The sequence below is a fragment of the Phaseolus vulgaris genome, chromosome 5, assembly GCF_000499845.2.
Source record: "Phaseolus vulgaris cultivar G19833 chromosome 5, P. vulgaris v2.0, whole genome shotgun sequence".
Lineage (NCBI taxonomy): Eukaryota > Viridiplantae > Streptophyta > Magnoliopsida > Fabales > Fabaceae > Phaseolus > Phaseolus vulgaris.
In genome coordinates this window covers 18779377-18796057 of record NC_023755.2, presented here as the reverse complement: position 1 = coordinate 18796057, position 16681 = coordinate 18779377, and the positions used below count along the sequence as shown (strand labels likewise).

Genomic DNA, 16681 nt, shown 5'->3' with positions numbered 1-16681 from the left:
ATAAATTTGAATTACCTTATTTAAGTAAAATATTGTAAAAATAAAAAAATGTAATAAGAAAAATACAAATTCAGGATATTAAATTTTTTTGAAGATCGTAAAATTTGAAATTTAAATACAATAGAAAAGAAAGAGGAACTTTGTTTTTTTTTTTTGGTATTCTGTTGAAAACTAGTGTTTCTTCTCCTTTAGTTTGCTTATATTTTTGGTTTTGATGTAATTGTGAATGGAAATTACATTATTGATGAGTTGGGTTAGTTTAAGTACATTGTCTTCTTTTGATAGGTGAAGTTAATGAGTAGATAAGATAAGGGTGTTGCATGTGAAGATTTTGGATATATATTTTTTAAGAGTTAAAATCTTGTTAAAAAATTAGCATGGAATTATAAAAAAATGAAGGATGGAATTAAACAAAAATTAAAAAATACTTAAAACAGTTCAAATTATTAAAGTCAAACAAGAAATTTAAGCCAACATAATAAAATAAAAAAGAAATGTTTTCATATAATAGACAAACTTATGAGATCTACTTACACTTTTAATCCCTTAAATATTATAATAGTATTTTTTTTTCATATTCTAATTGCTCAAATTAGATTCTTAAATATGATAAACAAGTTCATATTTTGAATTATGTACAACTATTTCAAATATTGTAATTATGAAATGTTAATTCAAATTTCTTTACGGGTCTTTGACTAATTAACACGAATAGAAAGCTAAAATAATAAAATTGTGATGTTAAGTTATGTTATTGATACAATTAGAACCCAAACCATTAAAAAATTTATCAAATTTGCAATTAATTTTAGGATCAAAATAATTAATTATTATTAGGTTAAATTAGAAACCATTTTAGAGACTAAAATTTATTGGTATCTAAAATAATTTTTAAATTGTCATCTAACCATTAGTTATCAAGATTTTATCTACTAATATCTTAGATTCTAAATTAGTCTTTAAAAGACGAATTAAGACCAATTTAAAATATAAAATATTAGTAACTAAAATCTTGATAATTAATTTAGATACCAATTTAAAAATTATTTTATAATTTTTTATTAATAATAAAAATTAATTTAGATAGTAATAATTTTTTATTCTAAAAAATAATATCTAATTTAGTTAATATAGTTAATATAGTGACTAAATATTTTTTATCTCTAAATTTAATTGTTATTTAATAAATTTCTTGTTGTGAACTTACCATCTTACACAATCATAAAATTGACCATTTTTGTATTTAGTTGATTGGATTTTGTAAGATAATTTATTATGTAACTCTTGTGTTATTTTTCTCTCGTTTATATATATAAAATAAAATTAAACCATACATTTATAATATTTCTGGGATTTAGTTTACATAATTAACGATAAAACAAACTAAAAACCATCTATAATTAAAGAATCAAAATTATAATTAAGCCAAGCTATTATTATTATTATTATTATTATTTTACTTATGATTTCATTTTTTGATCAATATGTATGATGATTATCTTGCAGTATTCTGAAGTCACAAAATCTTTCGGGTACACTTCCAAGTGAATTAGTGAGATTGCCATACCTCCAAAAAATGTATGTAATTCTAAACCTAAATTCTAAAGATGCTTCTCTTTGCCATAATAATACTTTACTTTGCCACAATACTTTCATTCTTTCACTTCAAATGTGGCACAGTCACCTCTCTCGAAACTACCTTAATGGTACAATTCCTCCACAATGGGGCTTCATGAAGCTTGTCAACATGTACTCTCTCATTTCCTTTTGATTTTTCTACTGTTAGTTGTTTCTATATGAAAAATAGTGAAATGTTTTTTTTTAAATTCTCTCCCAAGATAATTTATAAGTATAAATAATTGGAAAATGACTTTCTTTTATGCTTATTTTTTAGTGTGAGAGGAATATGATTTGTATGAGTTAGATATGAGTAACTAAAAATAATTGATTATAATTGATTTTTTTTAGTTTGTATGAAAATATACACTACAAATAAATTATTAAATAGAAATTAATTTTAAAGACAAAATATTTAGTTACTATATTAACTAAATTAAATATTATTTTATAGACTAGAAAAAATTATTGGTACTAAAATAGTTTCTATTATTAATAAAATTTATAAACTTAGTTTCTAAATTAGTATCTAATTAGTTACAAAGGTTTTAGATACCAACTTTAGAATATAAAAAAATTTAGTTAAAATTTAGGTAGCTAATTATTTACCAATTTAGAAACTACTAATAACTACACTAATTTAGACTCTAAACAAACCAACTTAGTCAAAACACTTATAACCAACAAGGATGGGTTCAAGCATAGTAAAACCTAGCTTGACCTAACATGATTTTACTCCAATCTACAAAAGCACATTTTTTTTAAATGGAGAGGATTTTTTTTTTTTTTGGTGAAAGAGAACATTTATTCATAAGAATAATTAACACATTTACTTTTTTATATTTTTTAAAAATGTTATACTAATTAATTTCTTAAACATTTAACTTAACCAATTATGCATGTTTCTTAATTATGATAGATCTATTCTTGGAAATCGGGTAACAGGTCCAATACCAAAAGAATTAGGAAACATCACCACACTGAAAAGTTTGTAAGTTTGTGGTCATTTACATACAATAATATTTCCTTTTCAGTTTTATGAAAGTATTTGGCAACTCAATTTGTCTTAAACTTGAAATTCATAGAGCCCTGGAGTTCAATCAATTATCTGGAGAGCTTCCTCTCGAGCTTGGAAATCTCCCTCAACTTGAAAGATTGTAAGCCATTTGTTGATTTTTCTGGCTTCATTAATTTTTACCACTGAAAAATTAAATAGTACTTATGTTCATTGATAAAATTTTGTTCACATGTCTTTGATTTGTCTTCTTCAATGTGCTTAGGTAATAATTATGAGAAAATTATTTCCAAATTCACTGAGTTGCATTGTACTCTTTATGCCTTATGTTCTAAAGTTCAATGACTTATATAGGCTTCTTACATCCAACTATTTTACTGGAAATTTGCCTGCAACATTTGCTAGACTCACTACACTAAAGCATATGTAAGTGTCATTCTTTTATTATATTTTTATCCTTCTCAATTGCATTAACTGTATTTTGTTTCAATGCAAAATGAACATGTATTTCATGCATACACTATTATTATGCAGTCGACTTGGCGACAATCAATTCTCTGGAACTTTACCTGATTTCATTCAGAGATGGACAAGTTTAGAAAGGCTGTATGAACCTTTCTTCTTGTGCAATTTAAATTTATTTATCTATTGATTTAATAGATCAATTGTTTTTAACTGTAATAGGGTGATGTACGGGAGTGGTTTTAGTGGGCCAATTCCTTTTGGAATTTCATTTTTGAACAACCTCACTGATTTGTAAGTATGTTGCAACCAAAGTTTCAAAATTTATTTTATTCTTCTTTATCCTCACCATGTTTAAGATGTGATGCAGGAGGATTAGTGACTTGAAAGGACCAAATTCTCAATTTCCCCAACTTAAAAACTTAACAATTTTGCAAACATTGTCAGTATACTTGGATTAATATTATAATTTCTCATTTCCATTATGTTATGATGCCTCAAAATGTAATGCTCTGATAATTAAAAATATGAATAAACGATTTTATTTCCTTTCTGCTACTACATATTTACATATTGTTAGATGGTTTCCCAGAGTACTGAGGAGTTGCAATCTTATAGGAATGGTTCCTGAATACCTTGGAAAAGTGACTAGTTTACGATCATTGTAAGTGATGTTTGATTTCTTTTCTACATACATTTGTTAATGTTCAAACATTTTTAGCTTGATTTATGAATTTTGAACTCTTTACATATAATTGTTGAACTTCATACTTGTTCATTATGTTGTTTTATTGCATTGTAGGCACTAAACATTTTCGCGATTTTCTTTTAACACCATTATTATCCCTTTTCCAGAGATCTCAGCTTTAACAAATTAACTGGGCCGATTCCAAAAACCTTAGGTGACCTAAATGATATAAATATGTTGTAAGTAACAATTTATATTTCCTGTTGATTTTTTATTTCACCATAATTTCATTTAGTTTGCATATACTTGGTATCACTAAAAATTATCTATTCCTTTAATGGGGATTTATAGCCCAACTAGTTCTCTAGGATATTACCTATAGAAGCTGTCAATAATTCTAATTAGTATAATGAATATAGGATTTTGACAATTAAAATGGTATAAATCTTTATAGTTTTGTTACTTGAGTAAATCATTGTGTGAACTTTAGTTCTAAATTAGAATGACCAATACACTTCTAAAATAAATAAAAAAAATAGTTTGATTTAAGTTGACCAAGATAAAGTCGTTGGTAAGAACTTTGTAAATTTATAATGCATTTTTTTTAAGATACATATATATATATATATATTGTCAAGGGATAATATATCTCTTCTCTTTTAGTCTTTTCCTAATTCCTTTCCTTTCTTAAAACCTTCACTTTGTTTTTATTCCTTTACCCCTGTGCCTTCTTCTTCTTTACATGGTATACAAAACTCTTCTTACTCATGTCTTCCTCTTCCTCTTCTTCCGCTAACAATCTTTAATTTTTTTTTGATGTTTCATCCTTCACACCTTATACTTTCTCTACTCCAATCTCGTTGAAATTGGATGATGATAACTTCTTCTCTGGCAACAACAAGTCACTGCCACGATACATTGTCTCAATCTTTCACGATTCTTGGAGGATTCTTCATCACCTCCACAATTTCTCACTACTGAAAACCCAGAGTCGCCCACCCTTAACCCTCTTTTTCTTCAGCAACAACAACAAGATCACCTTCTTGTCGCCTGTCTTTTTGCGTCCATGACAATGCCAATCTTGACGAAAATGGTGGGACTTTGCACAACGCATCAAAAATGGACCAAACTGCATACGTATTACGCAACTCAATCTCGAGCCAAAATTAAGAAACTCAAGGTACAGTTACGCAATCCTGAGAAAGATCCCTCCATTTCCACCTATCTTCTGGATGAAAAGAAAATCGTGGATACCCTTGTCGTTGTTGGTGCTCCAATCTTGATTGATGATCAAATTAAAGCTATTTTGGACGACCTACTTGATGAATATGATGGTTTCATTACTTTTGTCACCTCTCGCATCAATCCATACACGATTGAAGACATTGAGGCTCTTCTTCTTACTCAAGAGGAACATTTTGACAAACATTGCTTGTTGGATTCTAGTATTGTTCAAGCACATCTTTCGACTGCTTCTTTGCAAACGTCAAACCCTACATCAACCAAACCATGGATGAATCAAAATCACAAAGGTGGTCGTCGTGGTGGACGACCTCTAAATCGTTTCTCTAGAGGGTCAAATAGAATTACTGGAAACAGAAACCCCAATTTCAAGATCCAGTGCCAAATTTATGGAAAGATGGGTATCTCAGCTCTCTGTTGTTGGCAAAGGTATGCCACTTATTCAAATAAATCGGTCAATGCTAATGCTACTGATTTTTTTACTTCAATAAATGAATCTGTTGAACCATCTATTTTGGGAGCACCATCTACGGTCACCAATCCTCTCTGGTATCCTGACAACGGTGCTACACATCATCTCACAAGTGACTTCAATGCTTTTACCACTAAATCCAATTATAATGGCTTTGAGGATGTAAAGTTAGGTAATGGTTTAGGTACTCCCATTGCTCACATTGTCTCTACCACTTATGTTACTCCTTACAATAACACTGTAATTCATCTTAATCAACTTTTTCATGTTCCAAACATCATAAAAAATCTTACAGGTGTTTTTAAGTTTGCTCAAGACAGTAATGTCTTTTTTGAATTCTATTTTGATTAATGCCTTGTCAAACATCAAGATACAAAGCAGATCATTCTTCAAGGAAAACTTAAAGATGGTCTTTATGTGTTTCCTCCGTTTACTCACAAACTCAAACCTACTGTGTTCAATATTAGTGTTAATTCTATGTGTTCTAAGTTTCAACTATGGCATAATCGCCTTGGTCATGCTTCCTATAACACTGTGACCAAAATAATGAAATTGTGCAAAGTTCCATGTATTAAACACTTTTTTTTGTGTGAAAAATGTACTATTGATGAACATCATCAGTTACCTTTTCATGATTCTGAAATTGTTTATACTTGTCCTCTTGAACTTGTTTTTGCTGATATATGGGGTCCTTCTCCATACTATTCGTCTAATGGATCTCGTTATTACTTAGCTTTTCTTGATGCTTATTCACGCTTTACATGGCTTTATCTTATATCATCTAAATCTCAAGCTCTTTCGGTTTTCCAGCGTTTTAAACTCTTTGCTGAAAAACAAACTGGATGCACATTAAAAAGCTTACAAATGGATAATGTTAAGGAATTCCTTGCTCTTACACCTTACCTGCATAATAATGGGATAAAACATAGGTTAACTTGTCCTCACACACATGAGCAAAATGGATGAATTGAAAGGAAACATAAACATGTTGTTGAGATAGGTTTAGCCTTGTTATCCACTACATCTTTACCTTATAAGTTTTAGGGAGAAGCTTTTCTTACTGCAACTACTATTATTAATCACTTACCATCTTATGTGCTTAACAACCGTAGCCCTTATGAAGTTTTTTTTAACAAGAAACCCAATTATGAATTCTTTAAAGTTTTTGGTTGTGCTTGTTATCATTTGCTTAGACCGTATAATCATCATAAGTTTGAATATCATGCTTCTCTATGTCTGTTTTTGGGATATGATTCTAAACATAAAGGGTACCTTTGCTTATTGCCTTCTGGTAAGACCATTATCTCGCGGCATATCATTTTTAATTAAACTTTTTTTCCTTTTGCTCTTACAAATAACCCTTTCTCTATTGTTTCTGATTTGCCACCTTCTACTCAGTGTAATGTGCCCCTCACTGTTGTTACTTCACCCACCTCTTTACCATATGCTCTTATTAATACTTCTACTGATAATGCTTGCACCACTGCTTATTCTCCTACTTCTGCTTGCACCACTGCACCTATTTCTTGTGAATCTATGGAGTCTCCTTCTTCTCCACCTGCTTTAGCTTCTATCATAAAAAATCATCCCATGGTGACCCGTGACAAAGTTGGTGTGTTCAAACCCAAAATATATCAAGTTAGTACATCTTCTGCTGAACCCCTTGGTTATAAATAAGCTTTATCTGATTCAAACTAGTTTAAAGCAATGCAATCAGAATATAATGCGCTTCTAACTAATAAAACATGGGATTACAAAACTTGGCCTTGGTGTAGTCCACTGAGGTCACTTTACACACACTTCATGCACCACCCACCCAAGAACAACAGTAAGCTCAGATTTTCAAAAATTTGATTAGTGTGCAAAAACGTAGTAAAAAGTCACCACTTACTGTGACTAACTACATTCACGTCAAGATTAGAGAACTTGATCTTGGTGTCCTCCATTGAGGTCACTTTACATACATCCCATGCATAAACCCACTCAAGAACAAAACAAAGTTAAAAAATACATCACTGCACACAAAAATGGTAGCAGGTCACCATTTATTACTATACAGGTCACCACTTATTATTATTACCTACATTGATGTTGAGATTAATGAACTTGACATTGGTGTCCTCCACTAAGGTCACTTTACACACACGTCATGCACTGTCCAAGAACAAAACAAAGTTAATTTTCTAAAATTATTTTACCATACAAAAACTTGGTAATAGGCCACCACTTTTTCCTACACAGGTCACCATTTAATGTGATCGTGACTAACTACATTAATAGTGACATTAGAGAACTTTACAAGGGTGACTTTACACACATCGTGTTCTCCACTAGGGTGACTTTACACACATCTCATGCACTGCACCGCCCTACCCAAGAACAATACAAAGCTTAAAATTTCAAAAATTACTTCCTTGTGCAGAAATTTGGTAGCCGATCACCACTTACTCTGACTAATTAACGCTGAGATTAGATAATTGTGTTAGAATATATGACCTTAAACAAGAGGGAGGGTGAATTGTTTAAAAGGGATTTTTGAAAACGTTTTTAGGTTTAATGAAATTCTTTGTATAAATCCAGAACAGGAATCAAGTTAACCAAAAACTCAAGCAGTTATGCAACAATACACAGAAAAAACAATCGGTTGTTTCTATGAAACAATCAGTTGTTTATATCAGTTAAGCTTAAAACAAAATTAAAAAGAGTTCAGGGTAAGAGAGAATCACACAAACACCTTTCAGGAAACACACTACCTTTGGCTAACCACACCAAGAGTATTGATCTTGAACACCTCAAGAACACACAATACTCCTTGGCAACACAACACCAGAAATACAGTAGGTTTAGAAAGGATTACACCTGATCACAATACAATCTGAATTGAATATAATTGCAATCCTATTCCACTCTCTCTTGAAAATCCAAAGCTTGATGTGAATCTTGAAATCTTAGAATCAAATCTGTCAAACTCAATTTCTCAAAGCTGTTTTTTTTTTATTTGAAAACATAAACAAGCCATTTATATTTTCCAAAGATTGGTCAAAGCAATTAATGAAGGAGCGTATTAAGTTAGAAAACATTTAAAACAGATTCACCATTCAAAACTAAATTTTGTTAGGATTTTCAAAGAAACAATCGGTTGAAATCACGAAACAACCAATTGTTTTTGGCTTGACAGTTAAGTCAACCAAACCAAACACCTTTCAACCTTTTTCAAAAACTCCTAAGAGTAAAACAACCGGTTGATTCGACAAAACAACAAGTTGTTTTTCACTTAGTTAGAAAAACACTTAATTTTAAAAAGGTTTTAATTCACATCAGTTTTAGATTCAACAAAGGAGTAGATCACACTTTATTCTACCCAAATCCCACCCAAACACAACAGAAACACCAGCCTTTCATCAAACACCTTGGATTTGGATTCTTCATAGCACTTGATCACACTTGATCAACAATCTCCCCCTATTTGATGAAGACAAATCCCTGGTTACTTGTGTTGATCTTGATTGAATCTGAAACAACACATGCAAAACAAAAAAACTATGCAATGCAAAGCGTCTCTCATAGCAGGTTATGATGGCACATAAACTAGTTTTCTACATAATCATAACAATAACAGTAGAAAAACCAGCCAAAACACTCAACTAAAACACACCAAACTGCAGCACCATACAAACCAGATTGCATCAGAATTCTAAAACAAAGTTATAGCAGTTTGTAGGACAACACATAAACCATATTCTCCCCCTAGTTGTCTTCACAAATACACTTTAGGAAGAGATGAAAACATAATAGTCCAAAATAAAGCAATACAAGCATAGAAAGAATAACAAAACTTGGCTTTCAAGATTCACAATCGGTTGTTTCGTGATATCAACCAATTGTTTTGGCTTCAATCTTTTTTCCCATACTGCAGCTCAAAAAGCTGGTTCTGAACAGCTTCAATCTGTTCATCAAGGGTCTGAAAACGTGTATCCATGCTTTGAAATCTGTTGTCAAAGTTCTGAAAATTTGTAACACAAAGATCATGAATATTCCATTGGTTTTCAGCAAACCTGTCCAACCTATTGACCATGAAACTCTCAAAACAAGACATTGAAGGAATCCTATTTCCTTGATGTCCAACACCTAAGTCAGTAGCAGGTTGTTCTTCATCTTGAACATTCATATTAGCACCTTCAACAACTTTTTGATCTTCTTCACCATGTTCATCATGAATTCCACTTGAGGAACCACCATGCTCACCATCCTTACTTACCCATCTTCCATTAATCTTGGTAAAACCCATCTTGCTTAGTGAACCATTGTTCACTTCATGTGTTGATTTCACCAACTCAGATGTTTCATTCTCAAGATTCACTTCAAAATAGTTTAAGAATATAGAAATCAAGATAGCATAAGGATAATGATAGTCACTTAACCTCATAGATTTTTGCATGTGTTCCTTGATGATATGGATCCAATTGATCTTGACTTTGATCATTATGCAGTATATGTAGAGAAGATCTTCCCCAGTGAGAACAAAATGGTTGCTCCCTCTTGGTATTAGAATCCAAGTGACAATGAGAGCCAACAATCTTTCATTCAATTTCAACCCTCCAACAAAACAAGTTCTTATGAGGATTCTTCAAACAGCTTTTGTAATATTGAATTTTGTTGAAATCTTCCACCATACCAATGTTCTCTTTGTTGATTCTCAAACCAGCATACTTTATTCCAGTCACAACAGCCCACACCTCATGAGTGATCTCCATATCCACACCCTTGACTTGAGAAACAAGATTGTTACCTTCAAACTTTAAATTGTTGTAGGAAACCCGAATAAGATCCGGATAGATGTTTCCTTTCATCTCTAAGAACCTCTTTAGCAGTTGTTCTTTGAGTAGTCTTCTCACATCATCCAGCTTTTGACTTTTCAATCAGCTAAAAGAGACAACTTTTGGATTGTTTATCACTTTTCTACTTGTTTCAAAGTGGTATTTCTCAATCTATTCATTGTCTTCTGAAAATCATCCTTCAAGACGCCCTCCTGATCTTACAACTCTGGTTTTAATCCTTTTTTATGATGGAGGAGTGGAATCCATGAAACCAGAATGAGAGAAATCAGAAAAACAGAGGAAGATATGAGATTAAGCAAGAGATATGCCAATGGGTTGTTTTTGTGTAGAAAAATAGTTGTAGAGGGTTTTATAGCAAAACAAAAATCCTCTTTGATCCTTTGGTTGTAGTGAGTTTCAGTCTTCAAGAAGAAGAATATGGTCCAATCTTGCACAAAACCACGTCAGCCCTTACCAGAAAATCACATGGTCAACACATGTGGATTTGACTAGTCAAAAAGGCACTTGAATTTCCAAGATATGGAATATATTCCTTTTATGACAAGAAGCAACTTTCTCCTGAACCAAATCAGACCTCATGACCGCTTTATTGACTCATAATCCTTTTAAAAAAGAAATTTGTAAAAGATAGAATGCATAAAGAAATTAAATCAATTTTAGGCAGTGCTGTCAGAGAAAAAACAATCGGTTGTTTTGAGAAAACAATCGGTTGTTTTTCTGAAGCAACAACAAAGTTTGAGTTTAAAACAAAAACAGAGAAGAATCAAAATGTAATTGTACATATACACATAGATGAAGATTTTAGCATGAATTTATAACAGAAAAACAAAGACAAAGAAAGTCTTATCCTTTTGTCATGGAGTCCCTTCAATGAGTAATTATTCATGATCAAGAATGCTTCTTTTGGCTTTCAGGATGCCTTAAGCTAGTACAGAACCTTAATTGAATTCCAAACAAAATCCTTTTCTTCCAAAAGCTTGATGTTATAACTCAAGACCCCATGCTTCTTTTAGTATTCATGCAACACAATAAATTCAAGCAACAAGATTTGGTTCCCTTACACATGTGGATCCTTTTGATTCAACTTTATCACTGGAAACTTCAGAACCTTTGGGAATCCAACTCATAGTGCCTTTAGGAACAAAATATTTCTTAATTTTACAGAATCTAACTGAGTGGCCTCTCTTCATGCAGTAAAAACATGTAACAACTGGTTGTTTCGATCTTTCAATCGGTTGTTTTTTTGACACTTTTGAAAAAGGCTTTGAAATCCCATTTTTCTAGTTTTGAGGATTAAACCCCAAACATATTTTCCAAAAACACATTTTTGGAATGCCAAGAAAATTTTAAAGTTGGATTTACCCTTTGAAAGTTTATCCATAGTTCTTACAAGATAGTGGACCTTACTCTCAAGAGTTTTACAATTTTCACAAACTTTAGAGTCACACAAGTAAGAAAATTTTTTGCAATGCATTTCAAGATTTTCAAAATCAGTTTTTTACTTTTCTAATTCTTCTTCAAGAGTCTTCACTCTATTTTCAAGCCAGTTATTCAACCCTTTCAATCGTTTGTTTAAGAGAGCCAATCTGTTTGCTTCTTCATGAGTTTCTTTAAAAGCTTGAAGCAATTGACTATAGTTTTCAACATTTAAGGAGGCACAAGAACTTACACTGCTTGAGCTGCTTGAATCATCATCTTTTTCATCCATCAAACACAGATTAGCTTTTTCATCTTCACTTGATGATGAGCTTGATGAAGAAACTTCATTTTCATCCCAAGCAATATAGGCTCTTTTTGATTTCCCTTTCTTTTCCTTATTGCTTGACTTCTTTTCCTTGCCTTCTTTATTTGGGCAATCAACTTTTATATGCCCTTGTTCTCCACAGCCAAAGCAAGTGTAATTGTTAGAATTGAAATCACTAGTTTTCTTGTTTCCATACCTTTCTTTGTTGGATTCCTTGTTGCGGTTTCTCTTCAAGAATTTGCTGAACTTTTTGGACAACAAACTAAGAGTTTCTTCCTCACTTTCATCACTTGAGTCTTGCTTATTCTTGTGCTTGGCAGCTTTCAAGGCAATGTCCCTTACATGCTTGTCTTCACTTTCTTGAACATTGAGTCTATTCATCTCCAACTCATGTTCTCTAAGCCTTCCAAACAAGGAGACTGTAGTCAAAGATGTCAAGTCCTTTGATTCTGAGATAGCCGTGACTTTAGGTTGCCAAGATCTATCAAGAAACTTGAGAATCTTGATGTTTAACTCCTCTTTGTCAAAGGTTTTTCCAAGACTCATTAGATGATTGACAATGTGAGTGAATCTCTTTTGTACTTCAACAATTGATTCTCCTTTGGACATTCTAAACATCTCATACTCTTATATTAGATGTTTCCTTGCTCTCTTCACATAATTTGTTCCTTCTTGGGTGACCTCTAGAGTATCCCACATTTCCTTAGCAGATGCACATTGTGAGATCTTGAAAAATTCATCAGAGTTCAACGTAGAGGTTATGATATTCTTGGCAATGCAATCAAACTTGGCCTTTTTATTTTCAGCATCAGTCCATTGGGACCATGGTTTTTCAATAGAAGATCCATCCTTTTCAAATTTTGGAAAAAAAGAGTCATTTTCAATTGCATCCCAAATGCCTTTATCAAGGGTTTCAACAAGGATTTTCATTCTAACCTTCCAAAACTGATAATTCAAACCACAAAAACAAAGGTGGCCTGTTAATTGAGGCACCCTCCCCAAAAGGTAGTTTTTCAACCATAGAAAAAAGATTTTAGGATCAAACTAGAATATTTTTCGAAACTCTTGATGCCAATTGTTAGAATATATGACCTTAAACAAGAGGGAGAGGGGTGAATTGTTTAAAAGGGTTTTTTGAAAAAAATTTCAGGTTTAATGAAATTCTTTGTATAAATCCAGAAGAGGAATCAAGTTAGCCAAAAACTCAAGCAGTTATGCAGCAATACATAGAAAAAAAAAATTGGTTGTTTCTTCGAAACAATCAGTTTTTTTATATTAGTTAACCTTAAAACAGAATTAAAAAAGAGTTCAGGGTAAAAGAGAATCACACAAACAACTTATACTGGTTCACTCTTAAACCAAGAGCTACATCCAGTCCCCAGAATACCACTGGGTAATCCACTAAGCAATCAGACCAGATTACAAAACACAAACCACCAAATTAGTGACCTTGAACCCTTCAAGAAACACACTACCTTTGGCTAACCACACCAAGAGTATTGATCTTGAACACCTCAAGAACACACAATACTCCTTGGCAACACAACACCATAAATAAAGTAGGTTTAGAAAGGATTACACCTGATAACAGTATAATCTGAATTGAATACAATTGCAATCCTATTCCACTCTCTCTTGAAAATCCAAAGCTTGATGTGAATCTTGAAATCTTATAATCAAATCTGTCAAACTCAATTTCTCAAAGTTGTTTTTTTCTTATTTGAAAACATAAACAAACCATTTATATTTTCCAAAGATTGGTCAAAGCAATTAATGAATGAGCGTATTCAGTTCGAAAACATTTAAAACAGATTCACCATTGAAAAAAACAATCGGTTGAAATCACGAAACAACTGATTGTTTTGGCTTGACAGTTAAGTCAACCAAACCAAACACCTTTCAACCTTTTTAAAAAACTCCTAAGAGTAAAACAACCAGTTGATTCGACAAAACAATAGGTTGTTTTTCACTTAGTTGGAAACACTTAATTTCAAAAAGGTTTTAATTCACATCAATTTTAGATTCAACAAAGGAGTTGATCACACTTTATTCTACCCAGATCCCACCCAAACACAGTAGCAACACCAACCTTTCATCAAACACCTTGGATTTGAATTCTTCAAAAGCACTTGATCACACTTGATCAACAAATTGTACCTTGGTGTCTTCCATTAAGGTCACTTTGTTAGAATGAATCGCTTTAAACTAGAGGGGGGGGGGGTGAATTGTTTAAAGAGGGTTTTCGCAAACTTTTAAAACAAGAATGAAATTATCTCAAGAAACAATTGATAAGAAATTCAGTTTGCCAAAACAGCAATAAAAAACAGTAGTACCAAAAAAACAATCGGTTGTTTCACAGAAACAATCGGTTGTTTATACCAGCAAACAACAAACAAAACTGAATTTAAAGAGTTAGGGATAGAGAGATTGCACACAGATGTTTATACTAGTTCACTCCAAATCTAGAGCTACATCCAGTCTTCTCAGAAACCCTGAGGAATTCCACTAAGCAATCACACCTTGATCACTTACACCACAACCAAGAAAGTGACCTTGAACACCTCAAGACACACACTCTTCTTGGCCAACATACCAACACTAAGATTGCTGATCTTGATCCCCTCAAGAACACACAACCAATCTCAGCAAACACATAAACAAAAACTTGTTTCACAGAGTACAAGGATTACTCTTGTTACAGAAGATAATCTGAAATCAATACAAGCAGAATCCTATTCCACAAACTTTGATCAATCACAAACTTTCAGCAATCTCAGCTCTTTGAAAAACTCAAAAACTCTTAGCAAAAAAAAAAAACTTGTCAAAGATTAATTCCCAAATATGTTTTTCTGAACATATTCAAAGATGTAGTTTGTTATCAAATCTTAACAAACTCTTAAATTGCATTAAAAGATTGGTCAAAGCATTTAATGACTGAAGCGTAAGCAGTTAAATCATTTAAAGCTCAGTCAAAGATAAAACAGTTTTTCTGTTATGGTCCCAAAACAAACAATCGGTTGTTTCCTCGAATCAATCGGTTGTTTTGGTTCTAACAGTTCAACCATTTTGAAAAACGGTTTTCAATCTTTTCTTAAAACATCTAAGTATAAACAATCGGTTGTTTCGACAAAAGAATCGGTGTTTTTAACTTAGTTTGAAAACATTTTACTTTCACAAAGATTGAGAATGCCTATGCTTTAGATTCGATCAAGGGGTGGATTACAACACTCAAACTACCCCAGAACTAGACTAAACCTGCACAGCAACAACAAGCACAACTAAGACTTCAACATCCTTCAAAGGGTTTGGATTCTTCAAAGCTTGAACACCACTTGGTTCAACAATCTCCCCCTATTTGATGAAGACAAATCCCTGATGCTTGTGTTGTACCTGATTGAATCTGAAGCAGTTCCTGCAAGATACAATTTTGAACAAAGCATAGAACTTCTGATATTTGGTTAGCACAGATAAAAAAAATTAAACTTTAGAACTAAATCAGAAACAAATACTACTCATCCAAACTGTTCTAACAAAATAAAATATATAAACACAGCAGCATATATATATCTCCCCCTATTTGTCTTCACAAATAGACAAAGAGAAGATATAAAACAAAATATTGTTTTGATTACATCAGAATTAAAGCAGCAGCAGTAGAAAGAAAGAGAATTTAAAAAAAAACAGATATAACCACAAAAAACAATCGGTTGTTTCGATACATCAACCGGTTGTTTTTCCTCATTCATCATCATCAGCAAACTGAAGATCAAAGATTTGGTTCTGGACATCTTCAATTTGTTCATCTAGAGTCATGAAGCGTGCATCCATGTTGTCAAACCTGTTGTCAATCCTCTGGAAATTACTAACACAGAGATCATGGAGGTTTCTTTGATTCTCCCCAAAGCTATCAAGCCTATTCATCATGAGTCTTTCAAAATGAGACATGGTTTGCATCTCTTCTTCTTGATTTCCAGCACCAGCACTAGGTCCAGCATCTTGATAATCTTCAGGTGGATCTTCATGTTGAACATCCATATCAGCAGGTTCATCTTGTTCCAGATCAACAACACCATTAGATGAGGCAACAAGGTCACCATCCTTGCTAATCCATTTGCCACCTACTTTGGTAAAACCCATTTTGCTGAGTGATCCATTGTTCAACTCTTGATTTGACTTGACCAACTCAGATGTTTCATCCTCAAGGTTCACTTCAAAATAGAGTAAAAATTTAGATACCAAAACAGCATATGGATAATGATAGTCACATAACCTCATAGCCTTTTGCATGTGCTCTTTGATGATGTGGATCCAATTGATTTTGATTTTCTTCATGATGCAGAAGATATATACCAGATCTTCCTCAGTAAGAACAGAATGATTACTCCCCCTTGGAGTTAAAATCCAAGTCACAATGAGAGCAAGCAATCTTTCATCAAGCTTTAGACCTCCAACCGAGCATGTTCTCACTTGAGCATGTTGATTCTTCAAGAAACTCTTGTAGTATTGGATTTTGTTAAAATCCTCCACTACTCCAAGGTTTCCCTTGTTGATTCTAAGGCCAGAGAACTTGAGACCAGCAACAACAGTCCATACTTCATGAGTT

At 32.5% G+C, this 16681-nt stretch overlaps 1 protein-coding gene across 2 annotated transcripts in view; it reads left to right on the top strand.

Annotated features, from left to right (window-relative positions):
• LOC137835246 (probable leucine-rich repeat receptor-like serine/threonine-protein kinase At3g14840) overlaps positions 1 to 16681 on the top strand; it is a 39646-nt gene that overhangs the window by 5438 nt on the left and 17527 nt on the right. Inside the window, exons 3-12 of one of the 2 annotated variants that reach the window (XM_068643653.1) lie at positions 1507 to 1578; positions 1681 to 1749; positions 2537 to 2608; positions 2703 to 2774; positions 2987 to 3058; positions 3167 to 3238; positions 3317 to 3388; positions 3465 to 3536; positions 3687 to 3758; positions 3950 to 4021. In XM_068643653.1, the coding sequence (XP_068499754.1) occupies positions 1507 to 1578; positions 1681 to 1749; positions 2537 to 2608; positions 2703 to 2774; positions 2987 to 3058; positions 3167 to 3238; positions 3317 to 3388; positions 3465 to 3536; positions 3687 to 3758; positions 3950 to 4021 (717 nt within the window). The remainder of the gene's footprint in view (positions 1 to 1506; positions 1579 to 1680; positions 1750 to 2536; positions 2609 to 2702; positions 2775 to 2986; positions 3059 to 3166; positions 3239 to 3316; positions 3389 to 3464; positions 3537 to 3686; positions 3759 to 3949; positions 4022 to 16681) is intronic. The other variant, XM_068643654.1, reaches the window with a different exon arrangement.